Genomic DNA, 27,792 nt, shown 5'->3' on the forward strand with positions numbered 1-27,792 from the left:
TTTAACCGCGGCAGGATTAGCTCAGTCGGTAGAGAGCTTGACTGCAGAGCGGGAGGTCGCGGGTTCCATTCCCGTGGCCGGACTAATAATCAAGGTCTTGAAATAACTGAGAAATGAAGGTACTTCCTTTGCACTGCAAGCGGCTGGACCTTCGCGTGGCTCAGATGACCACGTAAAATGGCGGTCCCGTCTCCAGTGGGGACGTCAAAAAAGTGCCCCCAATTAGTACTTTCGTGCTAAATACTCAAATAAAGGGCTTTTTTTTTCAGGCAGATCATTGAGGGATGCCGTAAGAAACAGCAATTAGCAGAAGAGCGAGAAAAGGCGATGAGAGACAAAAGAGGTCGACTGATGGAACGAGTACAATGTGTTGAGAATGAACTAAATCTAGCATTGAAGCATCGCCAAGTTACACTAGCCGAGATCATGTAAGTTGAAGTTTTACTCGAACTCAACTATTTACAGTACAGGTTTCTATAACAACATTAGGTAGAGAATCCATTCGCTACTTTTTAGAAAACAAGAAGAAACCTTGGTCAAGTTAACTTTCGCAAAGACTTCTGGGACTGTTACTAGACCCCTCCCCCCCCCCCCCACCCCCCAGGTAGATTTAGGTTGCACTTACACCTGAAACTAAGATGGGCGCCCGTTAAAGCCCTCGATCTCAACGATCTTACGTAAAAATGCGGGACTGTAAACGATCTAAAAATTGTTTTATTAATCCGAACAAAACTTGGCTGCTCCTCGTATTTTAACTGTACAGGGAAAACAATTTTGCTATTTTCTGAAACTGTTCTGAGCTTTTAAGTTCCAAACCACTGATATATCACTTTTTGTTTACAGTAAGACAGGGCTAAGGAAAATGGCACTGGAAAAAGATCTCCAAGCCATGGAGAAGAAAGCAACCTTCTTTTGGGTGGAACTGCATTACAGTGATCCAAATCCAAGAAAAACCATGGAATTGTGGCGAGAAAACCTTCGACGGTTACGATCACAGAACGATATGCACAAAGCTGTACTACAACCACCCTTGTGACCAGTCAATGAAGAGGTTATTTTTTGGGAATATCAGCAGGAGTTTAGTTGTGATGATGTGAGAGATACAGTGTACCAAGACAATGGGCCAATAATGGCCACATACGTTTGAAAAAAAAAACATTTCAGTCGTTAACAATCTTAAGATCAATTTGAAAGTGTCTTTCAAATGGCTGTTAAAGATAAATAAGTAATGTAAAAGATAGAATTTGTTAAGTAAATAATTTTTTGTCTTTATTTTAAAGTATGATTTCTCTAGCCTGAGAAAAACCGCCAATATTTCTGAAGACGCCAACACTGGTTTCCCCGCGAAATGAGGTCCGAGAAACCAGCACAGAAATTTCACACTGATGACGTGTCACTTCCCACATATGGGTATCGCTTCTGATTGGTTGAAGCAAACCCCATGGGGCACGACCACTCAGAAGCATTACCCAGTTCTGGGTAGTGCTTCTGATAGGTTGAAACAAATCTCTCACGCGGCACGACCAATCAGAAGCACTACCCAGATCTGTGTAGTGACACGTCATTAGTATGGAATTTCAGCGCTCGTTCCACAGACGTTATTTTGCGGGGATACCAGTGGTGGGATCACGAAATGTCGGCTGTTTTTCCAGGCTATGATTTCTTTCGTCTAAATTTCAGTGTAGATTATTACGACATGTTTTGAAATCTATCGTTGTAAACGGGATAATTGTGTTAGCTAGCAATTATTTTTGCCCAATTTACTCAAGTTGAGAAAGGCCAATCACAAATCATGGTTTTTCTACCAGTTTAACAGAACAGGAGTTTGTTCGAATAGGTCAATAAAAAATGTGCAAATAAGTTGGACGTGCGTGTTGCTTCATATTTAAAATAAATGACTAACTTATACCAGATGTGCGCTTGCAGAAAATCTAACTGGAGAGTACTTCCGTCCGACAAAGGTGTACAAAACGCGCGAAGTCAGGCGTTCAGTTAGCGCAGAGTGGTGTGATGCCAAGCTTCCAGATAGTGACGCACCCTCCCCTCACCTCCCCTGCATGCCCTTCCCCTTCCCCGTTTTTTATTATTATTATTTTATTATTATTGTTGTTATTATTATTTTTGTTTGTTTTATTTTTTTATTTTTTTCTTTTACACTTGGTAATTAGCTTTTCGGTACCTGATAATGCCACAGCCTCTATTTCTAGCTTTGTTTACGACTTAACCGTAACCAGAGGTCTTGTAAACATGCAGTAGGGTTGCTATAGTCTACTATTCTTTACTTGGCTTTTAACTAAAGCACAGCAGGCAGAGCATTTTGGCAGAGATCAATATTTCCATTTTAAAGAGGCAGCCAGTCATGGTGTTCTTGTGGCCGCTTTACTCAGTCTTGGTATTTTTCGTGGACATAAATGATCCAGTTATCCAGAAAAGAGCAGACGCAATGAAAATGCCTCTGATCATACCAATGTGTTTACTAGGAAGTACTGAAAACATAAAAATCATTAAAAGATTTTGTGTTTTTCCTTTTCAAACTTACACTGATGTACGTGTGTTTAAAAAACCTGTGTAAGGAGTTTACAGCGCTTGTGTTTAAAATTACGGTAGAAATTGTTAGCGTGATTTGGTTCCTAAATATAATGGAAGACTGCCGAAATTTTGCAGCTTATTTCAAGAGATCAGCAAGCAAAATTATGAAATACTTAAACAATGAACATTCTCGAAGAGACTCAGGAGCAGTCACTCGGAGTTTGAGCGGGCAAATGGCGCGACAAAATTCTTCAGGAACGGGCGAAAACAACGGACAAAAGAAATCGTCGAAGAAAGATAGTAGAAAAACAGTGATTTTGTTACCTCTGCATCTTGCGTCCCTGACGCATAGAAATCCCCAATGACGCAAAATGATTCATGGCTTGCGTTCCGCAGAGAAATATCCCGTTCGTGTAATTTCCGTGGCAGTAATTATGGCTGTTGTTCAACGATGCATATTTCTTTTAGCCTTGGTTGTGCTTTAACTAGAACGACTATATTTTAATTTCAGTATTCTGTAGTACAGAGTTTTGGAGTCTGTCTTCAGATTAACTGTCTGGTTACACAAAGGCCCAAGCATTTTCAATTTCGGACTCTTTTTTTTTTCTTTTTCCCAACTAGAACTCATTAGTTCGGGACTGCGAATCATGATTTTTCACAAGATGAGTCCCAGGACTCACCATAACTATTTGTAACAAAATCACTGGAAAAAGCGAGCAGTTTATTCTTTGACATTATGAGGGGGGTATCGCTGTAAGTCTCACAGACCAAAAGAACGACATACACGTTTACAGCTTACCTCCAGTGTCGAGATTCTGTGATGACAGAAAAAGATCAACAATCAGGAATAGAAGGCAGCGAAATAACTCCATGTATTGTGCATACCACCTAAAGATCACAAAAGGTGAAACGGAAAAAAGTTGAATCCCGTTGAAGGAATGGTTTCTTTTTCATGCAGAAGATGACATCATTTGATCACAGGTGGCCCAAGTGTATTATGAGAGTTTGTCTGGGAAATGAAGAGTTTGTTTGGGAAATGAAACTTAGATGAAATAAATGAACTAAAAGCGATAAAGTGTAAATATATAAGTCAACAAAGTGTAAATATTGTTATCTGGTGTGGTTGTCTGCGCAATTTGAGTACTTTTACATCGTTTTTTAAACAATTAACAGCGCTGAACGCTAAATATCAGTAAAGCAAGTGTTTAACCCTAGTCAGTAAAATGAGCGCTTAACCCTAATCAGTGAAAGTCGATCAATACTGCGTAATTCTGCAACTATACCATCAGCAAAACCATGGAACTAAGCAGGAAACATTTCTCATGCATTTGCATTTTTCATAAAACTCTATTTTTTCCCATGGCTCCCATAGCTCGCTGGCTCGTATATTGTCCGGACCCGAAAGTCCCGGGAAAGATTACAGACAAATATATGGAAAATCTAATCTTTGTTTTACACCTACTTGTTATCAAAAAGAGCTCCAAAACTTGAGATAGTGTACAGAAAGTACGAGATTACTCCAAGAACATGAAGTTGGGTCATCTCCTAACATAGAAAACACAGCATCAGTTCTCCTATCACTGGCACTTTTCAAAACAAATTGAAAATCCACAGTACATTTGTATTACTAACAAAAAAAGCCGGGTTTCTCATTTGTGCCTAAAGAAGTTGCAGTAATTACTGCCTGCTTGTATCAGCTGGTGGTTTTATTGTAACAAAAATAAAAATTAAACTTACCATTTTCCGGGCTATCAGAAGCTGATAAGCAACAACGGCAACAGCAAAGTGTACAAGGACGTACATGGTACCACAGAATGATAATGAATTATCGTATTTCTGAATGGGATATTCAATCTAAGGTATAATTCATCGAATAAAATTGGTCATAATAATGTAATAACCGGATGCCAAACAAGCCAAATGACTGATTTGTTACCTCTGGTAGATCTGTGGGATCACCCAAACGAGGGCTGCCTGGAGTCCATCCGGGACCTTTGCATATTACAGACAACTAAAAAGGCGGCAAAATGAATCACGAGTTTTTTTAGCAAGCTGAAACAAAGTAAGAAGGGGAAAGGATATCGAACCAGGAATTTGGCAGTTGTGATCTTATTAATCCTGATAATAATTTGACGCACTAACTGCCATATTCCCGTATCCTTTCCCTACCATTTATTCGTGACATGCATTTCTCGCGCTTCACCGTAATTTTTTATTTAGGGGACAAGATATGTCTCTACAATCGGTTCAGTAGCACGGACCGAAATCTTTTCTTCCTTTTCTTCCAGTGTCGTGAAGCAATAGGAATGAAGACGTGTCTGCATGAATGTCGCGCCTTAGAGGGCTTTTAGTGTCATGTCATACGATAAATGTCTAACATGTTCATCTCGCTGCCTTGAAGTTATCTAGGGTTAGCAGACCATCAAAGAATGCTTGAGATCATGGTTTCTCTTCGCACATCCAACTCCGCCTTACCCACCTAAATTTAATGTCTTGCCCAAAGTAATATGATACGTCATAGGTATGTCTTTTTCAATGATTTTAATCAGTATTAAAAAATTTGATTACCATTTATTAATCAGTCAAATCAAAAGGAAAAATGTTGTGAACAGAAAAGAAGTCCGTTCAGAGGAATGTGATGAACACACAGCGAAAAAAAAGAGTCCAGGCTATATTATTGATTTTGAGGCAAAAAAAAATCAGATTTACCTTGTTCGAAACTCCTGAGGTCTCCCATAAAGTTTTCCAAATATGAGAGAAGAGGCAAAGCTGTGAAGGATAATTTCGTTTAAACGGTTACTTTTTTAAACTGAAAATAAGGTCATGGCAGGCGGAGGGGGGGGGACCTATTGATTCTAACCTGTGTCCAAATAGGATCCCAACTGGCGAGTGGATGAACCAGGCCATAGGCTATTTCCTCATTGCCATTGGTTTCTGCCTGAAATGTTCCTATTAAAAATATATGTACTTGAATTTAGCACAAAAAATATTACTGTGGAAGCTTAACAGATTCCTTACGGGTAGGAGAAAACCCTGAACACGAGGTTAAAGCTGGCATCGTTTTGACGAGCCAAGTACGCGCTTTTACAGAGCGCATCGTGAATTAATTGTCCGTGTTGTCTCTTGGAACTGAGGAGACAGGGACTCACAAAGACTGTACATGAGTCTATTATTTGGCGGTTCATTTGGCTCCCCATTTTCCCCGCTGGCAGAGGTCTCTTTTCCCTGTTATTCGGTGGGCGGTAGAAAATGAGACTGAGAGTCCCGCCAGCCATATACCACGGAAAAGATGCCTCTTCTAGCAGGGAACTCACATAAGATAACTTAGTCTATATATTCAATGGCTGGTAGTTCTTAAAGATTGCAAACAAATCAGGCTAATAGAAGCTATCTCGTGTGGTAGGTTACTAGAAACGACGCTATATTCTGTAAGCTAAAGAGTTCCCGCAAATCCAGCCTGCGAAAGGCAGACGTTTCTCCTCGCTCATCGCCGCTGAGGGTACGTTTCGTTTCGTTTCCTCCTCGGGAAACTTACCTCAGCGGCGATGAGCGAGGAAAAACGTCTGCCGTTCGCAGGCTACCGCAAATCGAACTTGAATAAAACTGCCAACGTACCAAAAATTCTGTCCCAGATGATGAAAGTTCCTCCTGGAGCAAGAAAGCATCATGTTATTGATGACAGTTCACATATTTCAAACGCAGAAAGACGATAAATAAGAAAATGAAGTCAGCGTTTTGATATAGCACGTTATTTCAGTGAAAAGAATTGTTTAAAAAATTGTGAAATTTTGGCTCGAATTTCCTCCAAGTGAGGACAATGGTCCTACACTGTTCCCAAACCCACTTACCATAGTTTTTATCAATACAGTACGGGTTTCTTCCTAGAAAATAACCAAACAAGCAAACAATAAAAAATACAGATCTATACAGAAACGGCCCGTTAAATTAATAAATTCAGTTTAGGCACGCAATTTTTGTCCTATCAGACAAAGTGTTAAATTACCATGGTGGACTCGATGATGACTTGGGGTGTTAAAGATGTATTCAAGAGGTCCAAGAGATCGCACAATCTCTGTATGAATCCAGAACTGATAAAGAAGGTTGAACTGAACATGAACCCAGAAAATAGATGGAGGGACTGCTAAGGCCAAAGGGACGTAAAAAATCTGTAAACAAAGGGAAAATTATTCATCTTTAAAAATTGTTTCGCAAATGTTGCTTTGTGTACGTCCAACAGAAAAACAGAGTAGATATTAATTTTAGTATAGTTTGGCTTGAACGTTCAACCAAACTATATTAAAATTAATTTCTACTCTTTTAAACTGTTTGCCTAGGCATTTTAGCTCCACATTTGCAGAAATAATGCATAAAGCAGCCTTTTATAGTCTTCTCATCATTCTCATCATCATCATCATCATCATTTTATTTGCCATGTTTCAGTGCAGTGGACTGGGTTTGCAGCTAAATTTGTCTAGGCGAGGAGACCTTAAGAAACGGTCAGGCCTATATAAGAGTGGTAACCTCGAATGCAAATATATACATTATTCACACATGATGTAAAATGATCCGGCTCAGTTTAAAGGTGGACTGGTCAGTGCTCTAGTTTTAATTTCATCCTGGCGTCCCCCGAATGTTACCCTGGGTGCCAGAGACTTTTCTAGCGCGGTTGCCGGTTTCTCTCAAGTCTTTATGTCGGCCTTCGGCCAACACCGAAAATTCCCACCGCACGCGAGAAAACCTCTGGTACCCAGGGTACCCGAATGTCCCCGATGGAAGACTTACCGAAGTTATGTACTGTTGTACAACGGATTGTCGCAAAGCAGTCGTAAGGTTGTAATCCTCTGAACTATGATGCACTTGATGAGCTGCCCACAGGATGTTGATTTCTACGGCAGATTATGCTCTATTAGGTCTTTAATCATAACTGTAACAAAATTCTCAAATCTGATTGGTTAACAGCTGCCCTGATTTCAGCATTATTAGGACCGTTTCAGATAGGACAGTACGCGCCATTGCGCGTGCACTTGAATGTTTTATTACTATTGTTACTATCATTATTATTATTAATTTCTAGCTAGAAATCTCAGAATATCTTGTATTTTAATCTCAAAAAGCTTAAAATATCACAAATTTTCGTTGCAGTTATGATTAATTGGTACCAGTACTTTGTGTTGTCCGATTCCGTCTGTAATCATACTCGTGATTGATTAAAATTTTACCTCAGTCATTCGTATCATTACAGACCGAATTGGACTCCACTCAGTCTTCAGTATTACCATTACAAGTTTCACTTCGCATTTACCCTAAATAATGGTGATAGGACTTCGTGTCGTCCAATTCGGTCTGATCATACGAGTGATTAACAAAATTGGACGACCAAGTAGCGGGAGTCCGCTTTCTTGATCATAACCATTACAATTTCCGAGAAAACAAATGCATTTCTTTTTATGTGAAACTGCTTTTAATGTTACAAATTCGTCAATTTTGGAGAATCACCAGTTTGGTAGCGTAAGTGGTTCTTGCTATGGTTATTGTAATAAATTCTGTGATTGGTAGATTTAGCTGAGTGCACTTAATGTGATTGGCTAATGTAACTGTATGACTCTGTTCGATTACAACCCTACACAATAATTAGTGAAAAATAAAGCAGTTAATGCACCAATGAAAACTGAGGAAATTGTAGTGGTTATGGCAGATGAAACAAGGTGTGAATAATATTAAATAATTTGCTTTTTTAGCAACATATTTATAAACCTACCATGAGCAGCCCTATGGAACCAGTAATAGAAAAAATCCACTCCAAAAAGACAAAAGTACCAGGTCCATGGGGAATCCCAAGGCAAAGTCACCAGATAAAAATTATCATAAACAAAAACATAGAGCAAGCTCAGCACTCAACACAATTATCCTGGAAAAAAAATCACATTTCTCGAAGGTTGTAGAGCAGAAAGAAAAGACATTTTTACACGACATCCTGTATACACTAACATGTTTTCTGGTAATAAGTTATAAATTAAATCAGATTCAGATTAATTGTAGATAATAAGTGGGGAAGAAAAATTAATTCGAATGCCCCGTCCTCCATCAAAACTGCAACAATTTCAATGATCGAACACTCGAGTAATGCCATCTTAAGCATTTCAATGTTCGATTTTTTTGTGTTAATTAACGTCTACCTTTGTAATTACGCTATTCAGATTAGGTTTTCACGCCGCAACGACACCAGTTTATGGTTTTAGTACTATTATAAAATTATTGACATTAAAATTAATAGTGTTCTGTAAAGTTATCCGCTCTGCTCCGCTCGTTGTATAATTATAAAAGGATGTTCTTCAAATACAATCAACAGAAATCTGATTCAATAACCAAAAAAACGTTGATTCATGTCCTTAGCTCCCAATTTCGCTATGTAATTCTGGCTTGATAAGCAATGAAGAAATGCATGCATAAAATCGAGAACATGCCTTTACAACCCTCCTCAATTTTTTTTCTGTCCTTGACAGATGAGCCAATATGCTTATTTTTCCAGTAAAATCCTCTGTGTAGTTATATTCGGATAGGAAACCACGTGCGTGTCAAAAGCTAGGGGGTGGCCCCGGGGTTGGTAAATGCCCGATTCCCGGGCAGCGAAAATTTGCTAATGTCCTACCTCTGGGGAAAGACAAGGCGGGCAATTCCCCGCAATAGCCTAGGGGCTGGGCGCAGCTGGAATTGATTGATGCATTACGGTACTCAAAAATTAAAGTAATTATTAATGATTTTGCACATATAGACACAAAATTCGATTAATGTTTACTCACCTGGACAACTGAGAGTAAACCCCAGCAGACACTGAACTGAATGCATCATTTAACCTTGCTCTTGGCAGATCAGCAAGGAAAGCTAAAATGTACTCAAGCGCTATGGCACCCAAGAAAAATGGGACAGCCTAAAGACAAAATGAACATTAGATACACAACAAGAGCGTGATTAGGGAAATGTCCTGACTGTATCAAATTTCTTCTGTCCAGTTACTATATTCACTTCAACACTTTCTTTGGTTAGAGGGGATCGACAAAAAATATAGGGTGTGAATGTGAATAAAATAAATAATAACGATTTAGAGGTAGCACATCCACTATAAGTGGTTTTTTTCGTCTATCCGATTCCTGGTCGAATTGGAATTTGGATGCTGGTTTTTGAGGAGAGGCGAAAACAGGAGAAAAAACTCTCAGAGCATTGACTGAGGGAGAGAACCAAACACAAACTCAACAAAAATCAATCTATCGATCAAGAACGGGATTTCAATTAAGGCTACATTGGTGGGAGGCGAGTGCTCTCATCACTACGCCACCTTTGCTCTATGTCTGCAATTTCCACTGCCTTTTCCTTCAACCGCTCTCCCCTTTATTCATTTTTGCTTTCTGTTATTCCAAATTCCACTTTAACAATTGCCCTCAGGTTCACTGATTATTTTTGCAATGTAAAAACAATTCAGTATTATAGCACAGTTAAACTAAGAGTGCTTACTTCATTTAGATAGTCGGGTACATCTCCAGGCTTTGAAAAAGATGTTTCTTTCGGAGTCACAGCGAAGAAAAATCTCCGTGAGCCTTGCAACAATGTGACATTGCCAAGCAATGGCTGAAACAGTGTGAAGGGAAGTAGGAAATAATAAAAAAAATCGTTGCATTAACAGTAATCAGAGTTTTTTTTTTGTGGTATGAGAATAGAGGTTCGTAGAAAATTAAAATTCTTGAAAAAAACTATATACAAAAATCACAATAAGTAAAAGCGCCGAGTTGAAGCCAGTGGATCAATACTGTTACACTAGTGTCGGCGAATGCAATAAACGTGATGTTATTCTGATTTATCATAGGTATTGTATATAAACCAGTTACATGCAAACTATCATCGACTTTGTGAACATTCAATGGAATATCGAAGCAGTAAAAATATTCTCATTCAAATCTGGTGGCGATAATAAAGTGCTGATCAAGAGAAAAGTTTAATATCGAGAATAACACTAACTGCATCGAAGGTTTGAGCCTACCGTGTTATCCATGATAGCCAATGAACATCAAGCTAAATCGCAACTTCTTCAGCTTTTTTATTTAACTGTGTCGCGGTATAAACTCGAACCAGTACTGAGATATGAAAAAATAGGCCGTTCAACTTAGAGAAGTAGAGAATAAATGTCTCCTCTTGATCGTTGAACACCGTGACATATCTGAAACGTTTCTCTGGACATCGTTTGTGGTTGTATCTGTTTGTTTGTCTTTTTTTGGCACAATCACTGTCCAACATTTTGGTATAGGGAGGGGCCATTAACTCTCTAGCTGCGAGGAAGTAAATGTCAAATAATCTTTAAGGTACGGAAAAACGGCCAACAAAAAACGTACAACTTCTTTGGCAACATTGCAGCAAAACGAGTTGAATAACGCTACCACCCACGAAGAAAAAACCTTGCAACCTGATTTGTTGCCAGACAAGTTCGAACGTTGGTGGAAAAACGCGCAACATCGCTATTCTCGTTTTTTCAGCAATGTTGCAAAACAAGTTGAACTTTTTATTACTAAATCTTAGACCGAATTGTTCAGGTCACGCCACACTAAACTTGAAGCATTAGATTGGAAGAGAGTGTTGTTTTCTTTCAGTTGGGAACTTTCTTTCTCAAATTCATACTGACCTTCAGTTTATTTCAGCCTCACTCCCAACCCTCTTGAATAAAAAAATCCCTTTTTAGTTGTCCCTGTTGTACTGAAAAGTGATTTTCAGTTGCACTATTGAATGACTTTGAACTGGAAGGTACCCAGATTTTCGGCTTTTTCGGAGTCAGCTAAGGGACAAACACATGGCGAGAAGGAAAAGCGAGTTTCAGCAAGCTTTCAATATCGTCTTAATTTCTTTACATATTGTATGTTTCAATGATTTTCAAAATATCTTTGGCTTACTGTGCTGTAATTTAAAAAAGAAAGTTGGTGTTTTTAAAGAAAGTATGTTTATAATTCATGGCCGGAAAATGAGCAACTTACCAGGGCTGTAGTACCAAACGTCCCATAATTTCAAAGATACTTGAAGAGAGCGGCAAAATTTTACGCAGTTTAGATCAAAGTTACCAAATGTGCTATCGCTGAACTAAAATTCGGAGAGGCAAAACGTTACAGTGTTCACAAGCGATGCGAATTTAAAAGGGCTGCAAACTCAGCTAGGCAACATACTTTACGAGTAAAGGGTATTATTTCCGTAAAATATAATAGTATAATCTTTACACACATAAAAAACGCCGCACACGGCTGCATACATTCCAGGCAGCCAGTACTCTAATTTTTACTTTTAATATTTTCATTGTTGTAATTTATTTTTGAGCAAGAGTGAGTACAAGTAAAGATTGTTGTTGTTGATGTTCTTGTTGTTGCTAGCCTGCGATCATGCCCTCTCTCTTTATCTCCGTAATCCGAGCGAAAGAAACAACAAAAAAATAATAACGCCTAATCTCAGGTTAACGGCATGCTCGCGAGTCGAGCTGTGCAAGCGGAACATACAGCGAAAATCGCAGGGCTTTCACTCTTGCCACTGAATAATAATCACAGTAGCCTGATTGTCACCTCTATGACGGTCCACCGGTTTCCCTTTCCGAAAAACTGAATTCACGACGACTGAGAGGTCCGACGAAAAAATCGAAGTCAACATCATATTTATAATATTTATTTGTAAAGCGTGTAATTTCCTCTAATGGAATTAATTTTTCTTCTAAGCCTGCTTACAAGTGCAAATACGCTACACATTTAGCGCTTGATATAATTATGGATTTAGCAAAAAAAAGCAAAAAATCTACAAAAGATCGTTGATATTACTAATAAAAATTAGAAAGCCACTACTTAAAGAAGTTTCAGAAAGCCAAAAATGTTAAAAGGTATGCTGCTCTAATTCCTTCCGTGAAGAAAGATGCCTAATTTTTTACTCTTCGACCGTTCACCAGAATTGTTGTCCAGCAACAATTTAAGTCACATGCCAAAAAGCAGTCACAGTCTAACAAAGAAAATCCATCGTGTCACGTGGTTGTAGACTGGGCACAAACCTGTGTTCTATAATTTATCTCCTAACAAGGTATTTTGGGGGCATAATAGTAAGCTGTCAGTTAAATGTCTTTGGGTTTTGCTTTTGTATTTCACTTTGCTGGGACAACAGCATCCAGTTTTCTTAATCTGATACTCCGGCCCATAGTTCCTCTTTATCATTTTGATTTAGTTGACGACTTGAAGAGTGTTTTGGCGACGGCAACCAGAGGAAACATGGCCATTAGGGTTGCTGGTATTTAGAAGGACACTTGACGTCATGTTCATTCAGTCTTAGTTTTTTTTGCGGACACAAATGATCCCGTTATCCAGAAAAGAGCGGATGTAATAAAAATCCCTCTGATCAAACCGATGTATTTTGTAGGAAGTACTGAAACAATAATAAAAACAACGGTTAAAAAATTATACAAATGTTATTTCTTCTTCTACATGTGCGTGTAGCTTATGCAAAGGGCAAACAGAGTAGCTGCTAATCGTTTTCGGCCCCGAAAGAAGTCTCCTTCCCCTGTATTACCGGCAAAAAAAGTACTGGCGGCAACAATACCGCCAGCTAGAAGGCTACAAGTGCGTATGTGTTTCTTTTTTAAAACAACCATATAAAGCAATTTAGTTGATATATCGCGACATTTCGGTTAATTTCCACGACAAGAACACGCAAAATTTGAAAAGAAACCATTTCATTACTGTCTTACACGGCAACTCGTTAACTACACGACGGCAAGATACTCGTCCAAGAAGATTGGCGAATTCCTTGAAAAGGTTCAAAGATTTTTTTGTGTTATGTGGACGAGTAGTATTTAACTGGAGCTCCGCTTTTAGGCCTGCCTAACGTTTAAAAAATATGTTTGGCTTGAAATACTCGCTATGAACTCTCTCGACAGCATCACCGCACCGTTTAAATTTTCGAAACAACGCAGGAGGCACGAGTGCTGGTCTACGAAAAAGACTGATTGACGTTGTATCGCTGAAATGTCCGACTTTTTGGGGGAAGTACAGGCAGAGGTTTGATCATTAGGTAATACTTATGACTTACCTCCAGTGTCGAGATTTTGTGATGACAGAACAAGATCAACAATCAGGAAGAGAAGGCAGCGAAATAACTCTACGTATGGTGCATACCACCTGGTGAAAAAATGTTACGTCACATTACATATCTACATCCCGATGATGTCCATTGTAACACGGTTGTAACGGGATTCGACTGTAATTTAAAAACTCTTACTTGTTATCAAAAAGAGCTCCAACACTTGACATCGTGAAGAGAAAGTACGATATTACTCCAGCAACATGAAGTTGAGTCATCCCCTGGGAAATAAAATGTTTTTTATTGGCTCATGCTACAGTAGAGACAAACAGTACAAATCTCAGATTTCTTATAACATACCGTTAACTGCCGCTTATAATTCCTGGGTTTATACAAATACGTAAGGGGTTGGAAAAAGTGCTTCGAAGCAAGCTATTTCATAGTACTTCTCAGCAGAAGGGCAGTACTGATCAAAATACGTTTTGCGTTAACGTTCATTACTATTATTTTTATAAAATTATGCTTCAAACACCGGGAAGCCGGCTTAAAACATGAACTTAAGCTTTAAGCTTGAAAACGTCACAATAAATCCAGTTTAGAGGGGGGTTATAATTACAGTTAGAGGAGGGCTTATATCAGCGTGGCTTATAATAGGGTGCATTTTTTTCTTTACATCCAGAGACGGGCCTATAAATGGGAGGGCTCAGAAGTGGGGAAGGTTTATGAGCCGCAGTTTACGGTATTTAATCTTTTATGGGAGATGCCATAGCGGAAGGGATGTTTCCGCGAAAAAAAACCGGCAAAGAATTGGCCCCTGGTTCAACTAACATGGAGTTAACTTTTTAAACATTTATAACCGATTAATAATAACCTTACCATCCTTCTGGCTATCAGCAGCTGATAAGCAACAATGGCGACAGCAAAGTGTACAAGGGCGTACAATGTACCACAGAAGGTTAATGAATTGTCGTATTTCCGAATGGGATATTCAATCTAAGGAATAAAGCAGCGAAAAAAGAAACTGGTCATAATAATGTAATAACCGGATGCCAAACAAGCCAAGTGACTGCTTTGTTACCTCTGGTAGATCTGCTGGATCACCCAAACGAGGGCTGCCTGGTGTCCATCCGGGACCTTTGAATATTACAAACAACTAAAATAAAATATAAGTAATGGAGACGAGAATTAGTTTCCCTTCTGATATTTTTACGTAAATAACGGTTTTCCTCTGCAGTTGTTACAATTATTTACTATCTAGTAAGAAATGTATACTTTTAAAAAAAGCAAATTAAATGAATGTTTTATATGCGCCAGAAGCTGTTCGAGCGAAAATTACTCATTGGAATGGAAGCCTCCTCGGAAAAGAAAAATGAACTAAAGATGCTTATACGAAAGACAAGTAAAGGCTTTGCGCAACCATAAGATCGTTAAAAGGGGTTTTTACCTTGTTCGTAACTCCTGAGGTCTCCCAAAAAGTTTTCCAAATATGAGAGAAGTGGCAAAGCTGTGAAGGATAATTTCGTTTAAACGGTTACTTTTTTAAACTGAAAAATAAGGTCATGGCGGGCGGGGAATCTCTTGATTCTAACCTGCGTCCAAATAGGGTCCCAGCTCGCGAGTGGATGAACCAAGCCATAGGCTATTTCTTCATCGGTTTCCGCCTGAAATGTTCCTATCAAAAACAACAACAACAATGTGCGAATCAACAAAGGCCTTGGCGATTTAATTGTAATTTTTTTTCTTTTTTGGGTCCAAAGGTGTATCATGATCAAATCGAAATTCAAGCAAAGTAACAACTAACCAAAAATTCTGTCCCAGATAATAAATGTACCACCTGAAACAAGAAAAAAAAACTTCGCTCTTAGCGTGTTGACAAAAAAAAAAAATTAAATGTGCAGCTTTTGCGTGCATGGTCTGAGCAAACAGTCGCCTCTCGAGCTCCTCGCTCCTCGCCGCTGGTGAAACGTCCCTTGCGGCAAGGAGCGACTCGAGGAGGGACGGCTGTTTTCGCAGACTAGCTCTTGCAAAGCAGTATCTGAAAGTATTTTGGTTAACTGAGTCTTTCGAAACTACTTATAGCCTTGACTCCACTAGCATACCGGTAATCACCTCCTATCCCCCAAAGGCTACCCGTAGTCATACTTTGCTCGAAAGGGGCTTTTTGATGTTTCACCGACTTTAAAAGTGGAAAATAAAGCTTTTTCCTCCCCCATCCCCTCCATGCAATGTTGTGCCACTGTTCGAGCTACCTATAGAAAACAGCAAACACCCCAACTTTGAATGGAGGGGAGGGGGAAAGGGTGTGGGTTCGTTTGTTCTGAAGTTACCCTATTTGAAGATGAAAGGTGACTTTGATTGGAGTTGCATGGATCTATGGAAATTATCAGGCCTTTCCCCGCTTCTCCTCCACTCCCAAAGCGTTCATTTTTTTTTCAAATCTCCTCTACCCTAACACCTAAGATTTACGACCAATACTTAGGTCCAAAAGTATTTAAGATATGTAAAACTAATTCCTTACTTACCATAGTTTTTGTCAATACAGTATGGATTTCTTCCTGCAACAAAGATAACGTGCAAATCTCCAGTAACTTAATCAAGGTCAATTATGGTACATGGCTTTTTAGCTAACTTGCGATTCTTCAGCTTATCCCTTAGCCTGAATTTCAGATGATTACTTCGAGTCATTTTACTCCCTAAGGGAGTAAAAACGACTCGAAGTTATTGTCTCAAATTCGGGCTACTTATCCCTAATTGCACATGTGCTTGTCTTACGGCAATATTCTAAATACACTAAGATCGTGTTCAAATTATAAGTCAGAATATGGGAGCTTTATGATCCATTTCTCGACCTTAAACGTTTTTACGGACCTGGGCATTTCTTTGTCCCTTAACTTAATCATGTGTTTCAAAGGGTGACGTGAGCTCCACAACTGCAATGCAATATGGGCAATTTTCAAATACGAGATAGCACGCGAGAGAGAGGAGGGCACACGCGAGGAGGGAGGAAGTTCCTTTAATATCTCCTCAAGCATGTCTTACATATTTACAGATAAAATTACCATGGTGGACTCGATGATGACTTGGGGTGTTAAAGATGTATTCAAGAGGTCCAAGAGATCGCACAATCTCTGTATGAATCCAGAACTGATAAAGCATGTTAAACTGAGCATGAACACAGAAAATCGATGGAGGAACAGCTAAAGCCAAGGGCATGTAAAAAATCTGTAGAACAAGAGGAAATAGATACATTTTTGAACAAATAAACTTTTAACAAAAATTTTGCTTTGCGCACATGCCAGAAACAAATAATTTATTGGCATACTGTAATAAATGCAAAGCATCGGGTACATAAGCAGAAACCTATACCATTGTATCCAAGTATATGAGCAAGTCCCCCCGCAAACAAGCTTTGTCTTTCTCAATTATAAAGGGGGGCAGGGGTGGGGTGTAACAGGCATCCTAGGACTCCTCCCTTCTTTACTCAAACGTTAGATGGTCATTACTACCGTTTTAAGGTTGGACATGAATGCTTCCTCTTAAGTTGCTTCAGCCCTTACAGACTGGTTGTACATTTTTTTTTGGTGAACAAAGGCACCAACTTGAGACTTGGGGTTGACAAAACACAATGATTTGCATACAAATTGTCCATCCAAAGCTCAATCTCATTTTATTGTGTTTGCTCATGTGGGAAAGGCCTTGACAAATGACTCTCCAGACTTACCGCAGATGTGTAATTTTGTACCACAGATTGTCGCAAGGCAGTTGTAAGATTATAATCCTCTGAACTATGATGCGCTTGATGGGCTGCCCAAAAAATATTGATTTCTACAAAAAGGTCCAAAAATTTATTAACAGTTATACACTTAATAGCTTCTTTAAAAATTCACTTCATACATCATTTTTCGAAAAAATTACAGATGAAAAAGAAATATATGCCAGTGAAATAACAACGTAATATAAATCCTTTTGTCACTTCTCTCTCCCCAAACAAACACCCATACTCTAATGAGCACCCTCCCTAAATGGGCAATCACTCTAATCAACCAACTGAGCAAATAACATTGCACCCCTGAAATAGAACCCACGGTCACCAGCACTCTCTTACAGACTATACTTTTACTTTTATTGCTCAATATTGTATCTAAGTTTACAATTTCTTGGTAGTGCAATGTACTTAAAACAAAAATTTTATACAATATTGAGCAGAAAGTCTCAGAAGCTTTTCTGGGCTTATCAAGGAGACTCCCTGTCAATACAGTTACCAAGGATAATCATTTGATGACATAGACAATTTTTGGATCAAGGAAATGAAGTTTTACATCATCACGGCACAGGCGGCTCAGGAGTAAATGGGTTAATGTATTAAGACATGCCACTTACCATGAGCTGCCCTATGGAACCAGTAATATATAAAATCCACTCCAATAAAACAAATGTACCAGGTCCATGGGGAATCCCAGGGCAAAGTCACCAGATGAAAATTATCATAAACAAAAACGTACAGAGCAAGCTCAACACTCAACACAATTATCCTGAAAAAAAAAATCATTAATTTTATATAAGAATAAAAAAGAGCAGAAAATGAACAACAATAACACATAAACTTGAGTGTAAAAATGTGCATACTCTGATATTTTCTGGTTGTAAACTAATTGGCCAAAATCCTCACAGATCTTGGAAATCACAATCAGCATTGGGAGGCATAGGGGCCCACTGGACTCCTGATCTAATATCAAATTCTCCCTTTGATTTAACAGCTAATTAATGGCAAATTGGAATGAGAATCTAGAAGTTTATCATACATCGTGAACTTTGTACTCAATTCCAGACACCCCTTTAATTTCAATTCATTGTACTGCTTTACTCAAAATGCTTTCTCAATAATAAATATTTAATAAATATATTATGATTTCAGAATGCAGGTGATCTGAGCATGGCATTAGCAGGTATAACGTTTTACATAAAAATCAACCAGTAGTCAACTCATAATATTAATTTGAATGCAAGTAGCCATTTAAAAATGACAATATTGCCCATAATTTTTTTATCTTACTTGGACAACTGAGAAAAAACTCCAGCAGAGACTGAACTGAATGCATCATTCAACCTTGCTCTTGGCAGATCAGCAAGGAAAGCTAAAATGTACTCCAGTGCAATAGCACCCAAGAAAAATGGAACGGCCTAAAGATAAAAAAAGGGTCAAAGTAAAACAAAATCAGCAGCAACGCTATATATCCTCTTTATGGTAATTAGGTGTGTCGGAATCAGAATGGTGGAATTTTCAAGCAGTTTAGTGTGGGACTGGGTCTTGCTAAAAATCAGAGGGAGTTGTTCTAGAACAGGATAACAGTAGACATTGTATGGAATATTGATCTGTGATATATGAAGTATAATTGGGGATTTTTGGTTCATATAGTCTAGGATAGGATAGGGATTTCTGGTGTCTTGTTTAGAAATAAAATTGCATCTGAACATGATCTGCTATAGACTAAGGGTAACAACTGGGGTCCTTTGTCATAGATCATACCCTGGGCTGCAGGCAATTCATTCAACTCTTTCCCGCTACCTGTCTCTCCTCTTTCCTCCATTCCTTTTAGTTATATTCAAGTTTTCTCCCCCACTGAGGGAATCTTTATTTCTATCCCTCTTGGCCATACAACCTTTCAGACAATTCCCATCCTACTCCGATCCCTCACAGATTTGCTTATCATAATTCATTGCCTGATTTTAAAGATACATCAGTTTTTCACATCATGAAATTTACAGACCCAGTATGGATAAGTAAAGTGACTTACTTCATTTAGATAATCAGGTACATCTCCAAGCTTTTCAAAAGATGTTTCTTTTGGAGTCACAGCATAAAGAAATCTTCTTGATCCTTGCAAAAATGAGATGTTGCCAAGCAATGACTGGAACAATATGACATGAAAGTATATTGAACCACTTAGTTCTCAAATAGGTAGACCAATATTGTCCTTTAACTAACCAAAATTTCTCCTTACGATCCTGCTGCCAGTACAGAGCTATAGCAAGACTTTCAAATGAAGTTAAATGAAATGTAACACAGTTAAAAACAAGGGGAGCACCATCCTCTGTTACCAGTCAGCAGTCAGTGTGATGGCGCAAGCACAGTCAGCCTTGCTTGCATCAGCTCCATGTACTTAGTAATATGCAGTGCTTTCATGGCAGCCACTTGCTTTGTTCAGCCTTTGGATTGAGCTTCACTGCCCCCCCCCCCCCCCCCCCCACCTGTTCCCTCCTTCACTGATATATCAATGTGACAGGTGCTTGGTGCCATTAACACAGGGGCTCATTGCTGGAAGGTGCAGGTTTACCAGCCATGGGAGTGACTAACACTGTCTAGAGGTTGGCTTTACCAAAACTGGGAGCCCCTGGAAATCCTGGGCACCCACCTACACTTATATTAGCGATGCAGTTGTTAGCATACATAAGACAAGATCTGGTATCTTTGATTTATCAAATGAGTCGATAAGATAGATTGACCACTGTAAAAGGATTAAGCAGCTGACACTTCATGTGCCAGCCCTTCGTCATAGTGGATCCTCTATGGCAACCAAATTGATCAGGTAGATTGCAATCTAACTTACCTGTTCATTTGATAAAACCAAATCTTTCTATTTCACTTCCCCACTGATAAAACACCACAGTTTCTATGGAAATGTAACCCTTTAAGATCTGCCATTACCTAGTGCAAGTTGCGAGCCAAATAAGAGCATCTAAGGCAAACCCCTAAGAAAGTTTTGAAACCTAGAATCATGAAATTTTTCTTTAAAAAAATCAATCTCCTTCACCTAGGGATTTTTCCGACAGGGCAAGTGCCTCTGCTTGTCCCATATATACCAGCCATAGCCTAGCAGTACTCAGAGGCATAACGTGGATGAAGGTTTCAGCCTGATACGATGGTTGAAAATCATGTGATCAGTTTAGGGTTCTAATCATGTTTTGCAATCTTTCTGTGCCCTTGGATGACGTTTGATTTAAACTCCAAGAGACATTGCAAATGCCGTCTTTAGAAGGAAGTTGCTCGTACAGTAGAAGAATATTGGTAATCATTCTCAAATCCAGTCACCCTCATGGAAATTTTTTAAAACTTCTAGCTGCACAAATAGCTTTCATAGTGCAATTATATAAGTTTAACTGAAGCCAGGTGATGACAATCAGCAGCCTACTGCAAGAAGTACATGTTTGAAAATGCTACATATTTAATAAGAGGAAAACATGGTCAAGAGTTCACTTTCATAATCCTACCATAAGTGTTGTTGCGAGGAACGACCGTAAGCCTATAATGTATAAATCGAGTCAGCGTAAACAAACTCAGCTTTGCTCAGCTGGTTTGCTAGTTAGGAAAACTTAATAACATTAAGTTTATCAGGGAGTAAAGCTGAACAGCTTACCGTCTCGGCCATGATGATCGATCAACTTCAAGCTAGAATCAACGTTTCTTTTTATCCTCTATGAACAAAAACGTGCTTTGAGATTGAAGGAAGCGAGCTGTATAACGAGGGCTGAACATCTCTTCTTGATCGCTAAAAATAACGAGTTGTGATTGTGATGTTATTCTTTCTCGCACAACCGCTGCCCATAGTGCCCGAAGTGGACAAACCTTCTATGAGCGGGGAAGGGGAAAGGAGGAACAGTCCAGAATCTGTCGTTCAGCAATCGTAGAAAAAAATTCCCGACTCAGGGTAGAGGAAATAGCATTGGCTTTCCTAAGAATCCGTATGTCTACATTTCAGATGCTTTCCATTTCTATTTCGCTCTCCTCTTAAATTTGTAAACCCCACCCCTCCCCCGATTAAACTTAAGAATGCTTGTGTCCTTGAAAAACCTTGCCCTTGAATGAACTTGCATGACTTCCTGAAAAACGCGCGTAAACTGTTACAAGTTGCGTGTGTTTGCCTTTCCGACCACCATTTGAGGGGGTGGTATTGGTGATTTTAAACAATATATATCCTGCAAACTGATTTCAAGGGGAAAAAATTCTTGCAAGGAAATACCTGGCAAAAAAATTCTGAGAAATAAAACAACGTCTGGGTACAGGCTAGTATAATGCTGGCAAAAATCTAGCTTACACCGTTGTATGTCAGGAAAAAAATTTTATCACCAGGGCCGGGTTGTTCGAAGCTGGGTTAAGATAACTCAGGGTTAGTGCGAAATTTAAACTCAGATTTGAGAGCTTAAAAATCAAATTCAGTTTTATTCTCTTTGCCTACAATTTGATGATTGGATACTATAAAAAGAATAGAAGAAAATTATTCGGGAGAGTGCTTTTGATAAAAGGAAAAAGAATCCCGGGTTAAAATTTAACCTTAGGTTAGCGCTAACCGGCCTTCGAACAACTGGGCCCAGAGGTTTAGGGAAAAAATTTTACCCAAACCATATCACCCATATCCCTGCCTCAAAAGTCAAATGGTCAGCCCCTGAGGTGGATTTTTTGAGAGTAAAAACAAACCTCATCTTGAAAGGCTACATGGCCTCTGAGAGTAAAGATGCTGTTTTTAAAAAGTGGAGGAAGTTTGCCCGGTCAAGACAGAGTTCTAAGCCCTGTTTGAGAAACAATAATCTGTACTTCATCTGAAAAGTATTTTCCGGCCCACTGCAAACAGTACACAGTCTGAAAGCCCATAAATTCACCGCACCCCTCCCCCAAATGAGCAAATTTCAAATTTTCTTCGATTTTCGGCTCCAGTTTATGTTTTCATTTTGTCACTGACCAAAAGCTAAATTAAAAACAAAAAAAAAAATAGAAAACCAATATACTAAAAATAGATCAGACAGCTAGAGGTATCTTCCTAGTTTTGTGGCATACAAAAGTTAGCTCAGCTTTAGACTGTTCACAATCCTTTATTTTTCCGTAAGATCGTCGAGATCGAGCGCTATGTGTTACGGGCCGCCATCTTGCACGATTGTCAAAACTACTTAGGAGGCAGGGGCGGTTTGGGAGGAAGCGAGAAAAATGGAGGGACTCTAATACTCGCATTCAGGAGGCGTGACAGGAATTTCACGCCTTTTACCATTCAAAAATTGGCAAACATGCACAAGAAAACATTTTCGTAATCAAAATACCAAAAATCCTTCGTGTGTTTGCGCAAGATGTGCCTTATGGTATGAAAGCGTACATTTTATGGAAAAGTCGACTTGTCAACGACTTTTCAATGTCGTCAACTTAGACTAAACCCGTTATCAACGCAAATTAACATCTATCGTCTAATGACCAATCAAATGCCACCGTTGCTGGTACAACGCGTCCCGTGAACGCGAGCTGCAGTGATGTTATTACAGTCCCTCAATTTTCTCCCCCCCCCCCCCCCCCCACAGCTATAATCCCCGACGCCCACCCCCGCGGTACATTTGAAAATCAAGATATCCGTGACGGTAAGACGCGGTATATCTGCATTAGCCTGTGAATGCAGACGTACATGTGTTTCCGGTCATCGCTTCTCTCCACCCTTTCAGGAGCCCATAGTTATGGGCTCCTGACCCTATACAGTTTAGTTTTTGGGTGGAGAGAAGTGACGACAACAATAACAACAAACTTTATTAATAAACATGTAATATATTACAGAGCTTTAATGTTTAATGTTCCCCCGCAAAGAGAAAAATCTAGTTGAGGCGGGGGAAATAGGTCTGCATAGTTAGACACGCATTCGCAATGTCTTTTGAAAAAGTTTGGGTTGGACTGTATTCAGAAAAATTATTTATCGCTATAATTAACCCACACCACTGTCTAAGCTAAAGCATAATATAGTCAACTTTGCTTGATACTTTCTTACAACCAGACTGTGAAAATGTAAAAATTTTCTTTCTTTAGCCTGTGCAACTGAATGGCTGCATGGGCTACGGTAGGGGATAATATTGCATTAGTCCATGTCCTGCATTTAGCATCTCAGACTTCTTTCTTATGGACTTGAATTTTGTAATCATGTTGACCATTTCTTTTAAAATTGAATACCCAAAAGATATGTCATGGTAGTATGTAACATGAGCTCAGGCTCTTTTTTTGGTCATGTTGCTGAAAAAAATTCTGGCAACTGGCATGGCAAATGTGTAAGAGAGTAAGAGAGAATGCACAAGAGTTGCTAGAGTAGACCTTTGTCACGCAGCGGCCATTTTGTCTCAGGGGATTTAAAAAGCTTTGTTTATTATACACAGCTAGCCTCTCCTGAGACAAAATGACCCCCACGTGACAAAGGTCTACTGGGCCTGACCTCAGGTTAACTTGAATCATAATGAAGCTTAGGTTAACCTTGCCTATTTGATAACCTGAGGAATTATTTTGAATGAACAATAAAACAATTATTGAATTCGGCTTTCGCATCATATGAAGAATTATGGAGATCAGTCGAGGAGGGTGTTATTCACCTCGGCGTTAACACCTTCCTCGACTGATCTCCATAATTCTCGGGTAAGATACTCAGCCTCATTCATTAATTGTTAATTAACGTTAACGCTAATCAGATGGAAAACCAGGACTGGACTCTCAACTGGACTGGACTGGACTGGACTTTACTTTTCTTTTAGTCTGTGTTTTAGTCTCAGATTGGTCGCTCTGTTTGACTCACGACCGTCACGTTTCACTTGAAAGTTGAAGAAAATAGCAGGAGTGGATGTTACGACGGTGGAAATACCCTAAAGATTATCTCGATATTTTTAGGGGTGCGTGAGGTATTAACAAAAACATGACTTGTTTCTTCTGCGTTCCAACCAACCCATGGGCTGGGCTTTGCTTTCGGCATTGTTAGATGTTGTTAAACGGAGTGGGAATTAATAAAAAACTATTTTCTTCTTCGGAGTCTAGTGCAACATTAGTCTGAGCTGTGCTAGCAATTACGCACAGTGAATGTCAGATGTGCTTTTCTGGCTTTTGGTCTCATGCAATACCACGTATGCCTGCAAAACAACCAGCCTATTCATTGTTGGGAGGGAGATATCAGATTGCTTCACACCTCATCGGGCCCCACCTCATCAGCGGCTTTGAAAAACCAGTTGCCTTTGGTAAAGTGAGTGGAAATCCGAAGTTACACTGTGAGTTACGGTATTTTCATTTTACGGGATCGCTTTCGGTGTCATGTCAAGAACGTTTCCAGAGGTTGTTGCGGGTAGCCCAGGCTCACAGGTGGAGGAGTCTTGGCTTCGCAAATTTCAAGAAGAAGACGAGGCGGGGGCTCTTGAAAAGGCCGTCGGTATATGAGGAACAACCCCAAGGTACGGTCGAGTATTCAGCAAGGATGGCTAGCTTTTCGTTCATTACGACTTTATCGGCCGCGGAGAACATTTTCGCTAATTGCTTTGGTTGAAATATAAAATTATCTTTAACTATTGGCAGGAAATCTTAACAAGCTCATTGCTTGAAAAACCTGGAGTTAAACCGTGGTTTACAAGTTAGGCTTCGTTTAAACTACGACCTCAAATATTTGCCTTTCATTTACAGAGTGATGATGACAGTGATGACGATAGCATCAACCATCTGATATCACTCTACGCACCTACGTACACGGTCGAGTAGTTCCATCACATTTACTCCTTTTAGAATTTCATGGCGCGTTTCTACTTCATTGAAAGCAGGACAATTCGGTCGCATACAATGGGATAGCTTAAAAAACAAGAATCGGTGTAATATACATATTCAAACTACCCCACTGAATAGCCATGCCAGGCAGAGAAGAGGCAGACGTGACTGAAATATAAGCCTAAGCTCTATGATATTTTTTTAGACACGACCAGTCTACCTTCACAGGGAGGGAAAAAGTTGTTTGCTTTTCGACCCTCGACAAAAAGACAGACTACAAGAAACAGGTCATGTTTTTGTTATTACGTAACAACTTTCAAGTGAAACGTGACGGCCGTGAGTCAAACAGAGCGACCAATCTAAGCCCCCCACCCATACTAAAATGACAGACATAAAACAAAACCAACAAACAACAGAGAAGAGTAAAGTCTATACAATACTACTCCCTCCGCCCCCCAAAGGAAAAAATTTAGCCTGTTGGGGAAAGGTTTAAAACGCGATTGTTTTACAGACTAGAAAAAGGAATACAACCCCCACCCACCCATCCCCCCCCCAAAAATTAATAACCCCTAAAAAAAAGTCCAGTCCAGTCCTGATTTTCTAAACCGTCAAGAGGGCCACAAATTACTTACATGAAAGGTCACAATTCGTATCAGAAATCGGCGGCTTCACTAACAAGCAAAATGTCGTGGATTCCAAATATCCTCGTTCAGCGATTTTTTCAGCAACTGTTCGTCATTTTGGCGGGGCTGTTTTTGAATGGCTTTTTGGTGGGCCTTGGAACAACCGAGAGCCTCTGTTAGAACGCGGTCAAGGTAAACTGAAGGAAACGAACTTTTTTAATGCTTTGAAAACTCCTGGAAAGCGGAAAAGTTGTGTATCAGTAGTAAGATGCAATGTGAAATTGAACACATCAAAACACAAATACTTCCAATAACTACAGGGCTGCAAGGCTGTGCTCTACGGAAGATTTCAGAGAGCCCTTCGGGCTCCCCAAGCATTTTTAGCTGGGGTGCCCGGGCCTCCAAGTTGGTCGCCCAAATTAATAAATCAATGAGCTGTTAGTTAATTATTAAAAATTAAACTAATTATTTTCTTAACAAGTCAAGCAGAATTTTGTGAATATTTTTTTCATGAAAAATCACATCCCTTTGACCTCCTGAGCGTGCGAAAAAAAAAGCCCGCATGTTGTCATACGAAAGTAAGTTTTCGTGCCATGAGAAACATGGGCAACGCCGCCGAATATTTCATGTTTTTTGAATGGAAAAGGAAGATTCTGGTCTGTTTATGTATTTTCTATAAAAAAGAAAATTGGGGTCAAAAATAAGGGCACTATTCTTTTTACTAATCATTTTGATTTAGGTTGAAAAGAAAATTTGCTTATTAAGATTGACTGAGATCCCGTGGAGCTTTCCAGGAAAACTGTTATGATTTCAACGAAACCGCGGTGCCCCCAGGAGGGTTACGTGGGGTAATTTTGCTGGGTATGTGCCGCTGGCCTCTCAGAGCCCCTAGACCCCATATCAGTCACTCTTGGGCAAATATGCAATTTTTGCGATCCCAACTTAGTCACTTTCTATTTTTTTATCTACCTTATCAATCCTTTAAACAGGTCATCAAAAAATTGAATGAAGAACACTTTACTTTTCACCTACAGTACAAATATCCTGGTACGTTTGCTAACCGTAAATATGAACAACTCTCTTACCCCAAAAATCCGAAAATGTACGGCCCCATTCTAGTAACTCTTTTGAAAATGCAACCCCATTATATTCAATCCAGTCGTGAAAATGCGACCCTATCCAGCGGCATATCTCCCCATTAGCCTCTTATAAGGAAGTGCCCCCCCCCCGGGCCGCCCCAAAACTATTATCTCTTTTGAATAGATCATCTTGTTGTAAAGTCGTCGTTTAAGCGCATAAACGGAAGTATTTTCTCTCTATATTATCGGTGAAATGCTAAAAGAAAGAGCAGTGGAACACCAAAATAGCGCTAACTCGCCGAAAACGCTTCAAAACGGCCTGAGACGCGAGTAAACAACAAAGAATACAACAAGGCAATAAGGTACGTCGATTTTATTTAAAAACATAACATTTTTTATCTCTTTTAAGAAAAACCGATCGATCCCATACAAGCCTTTGTAAATAACCGTTTGTAACACAACACCGCTCGCAAGCAAGAGTCACGTCCGCGTTCATGTAATGAGTTTGGGCCGCCTGTATTCCAAACGGTCGCCGCCGGTCTGGCTTCTGATTGGTCTGGCACCAATCTTGTGTTTTTCTGGCACCAATCAGAAGCCAGAACGGCGGCGACCGTTTGGAACTGGTCTGGTAAGACATTGTCCCCAGGGGCTCTTCTCGCAGTTCTTTACTTTTCTTCGTTCCATATATATTTTCCGCCCGTTTAGACTTTCCCTCGCCCCCTTTATCTGCCCCTGGGTCTCCGAGGATGACGCCGCGCTGTTAAGAGGCAAACTTACAAAATTATCTTCTTTTAACTTTACAAGGCGTTTTCAATTCTCGAAACCCAACATCTTAACTTATTGTGAAAGGTTTGAACCCAGGAGTCATTTCAAAAGGTTGAGTTTGATCGTCCGGGTGAACGTAGTCCTGAATAGGACTGTTGTTGTTGACAGTGACTGACGTTTCGAC

The 27,792-nt window shown here is 39.5% G+C and overlaps 1 protein-coding gene and 1 pseudogene across 1 annotated transcript; both read right to left on the bottom strand.

Moving 5' to 3' along the window:
• Positions 1–2,379: 2,379 nt before the first annotated feature.
• Positions 2,380–9,851, bottom strand: LOC140936834 (alkylglycerol monooxygenase-like; annotated as a pseudogene).
• Positions 9,852–12,200: 2,349 nt separating this feature from the next.
• On the bottom strand, positions 12,201–21,153 carry LOC140936998 (alkylglycerol monooxygenase-like). The gene is made up of 15 exons (XM_073386515.1): positions 21,027–21,153; positions 19,407–19,520; positions 18,665–18,792; positions 17,992–18,143; positions 17,333–17,436; positions 16,671–16,833; positions 16,134–16,166; positions 15,413–15,445; positions 15,201–15,283; positions 15,056–15,115; positions 14,690–14,764; positions 14,488–14,604; positions 13,810–13,892; positions 13,621–13,709; positions 12,201–12,957 (listed from the first exon to the last, which is right to left on the bottom strand). The coding sequence occupies exons 1-15, from the start codon at positions 21,036–21,038 to the stop codon at positions 12,851–12,853; spliced, it is 1,353 nt and encodes a 450-aa protein (XP_073242616.1). The 5' UTR covers positions 21,039–21,153; the 3' UTR covers positions 12,201–12,850.
• Between the last annotated feature and the right edge of the window lie 6,639 nt (positions 21,154–27,792).

The sequence above is a fragment of the Porites lutea genome, chromosome 5, assembly GCF_958299795.1.
Source record: "Porites lutea chromosome 5, jaPorLute2.1, whole genome shotgun sequence".
Classification (NCBI taxonomy): Eukaryota; Metazoa; Cnidaria; class Anthozoa; order Scleractinia; family Poritidae; genus Porites; species Porites lutea.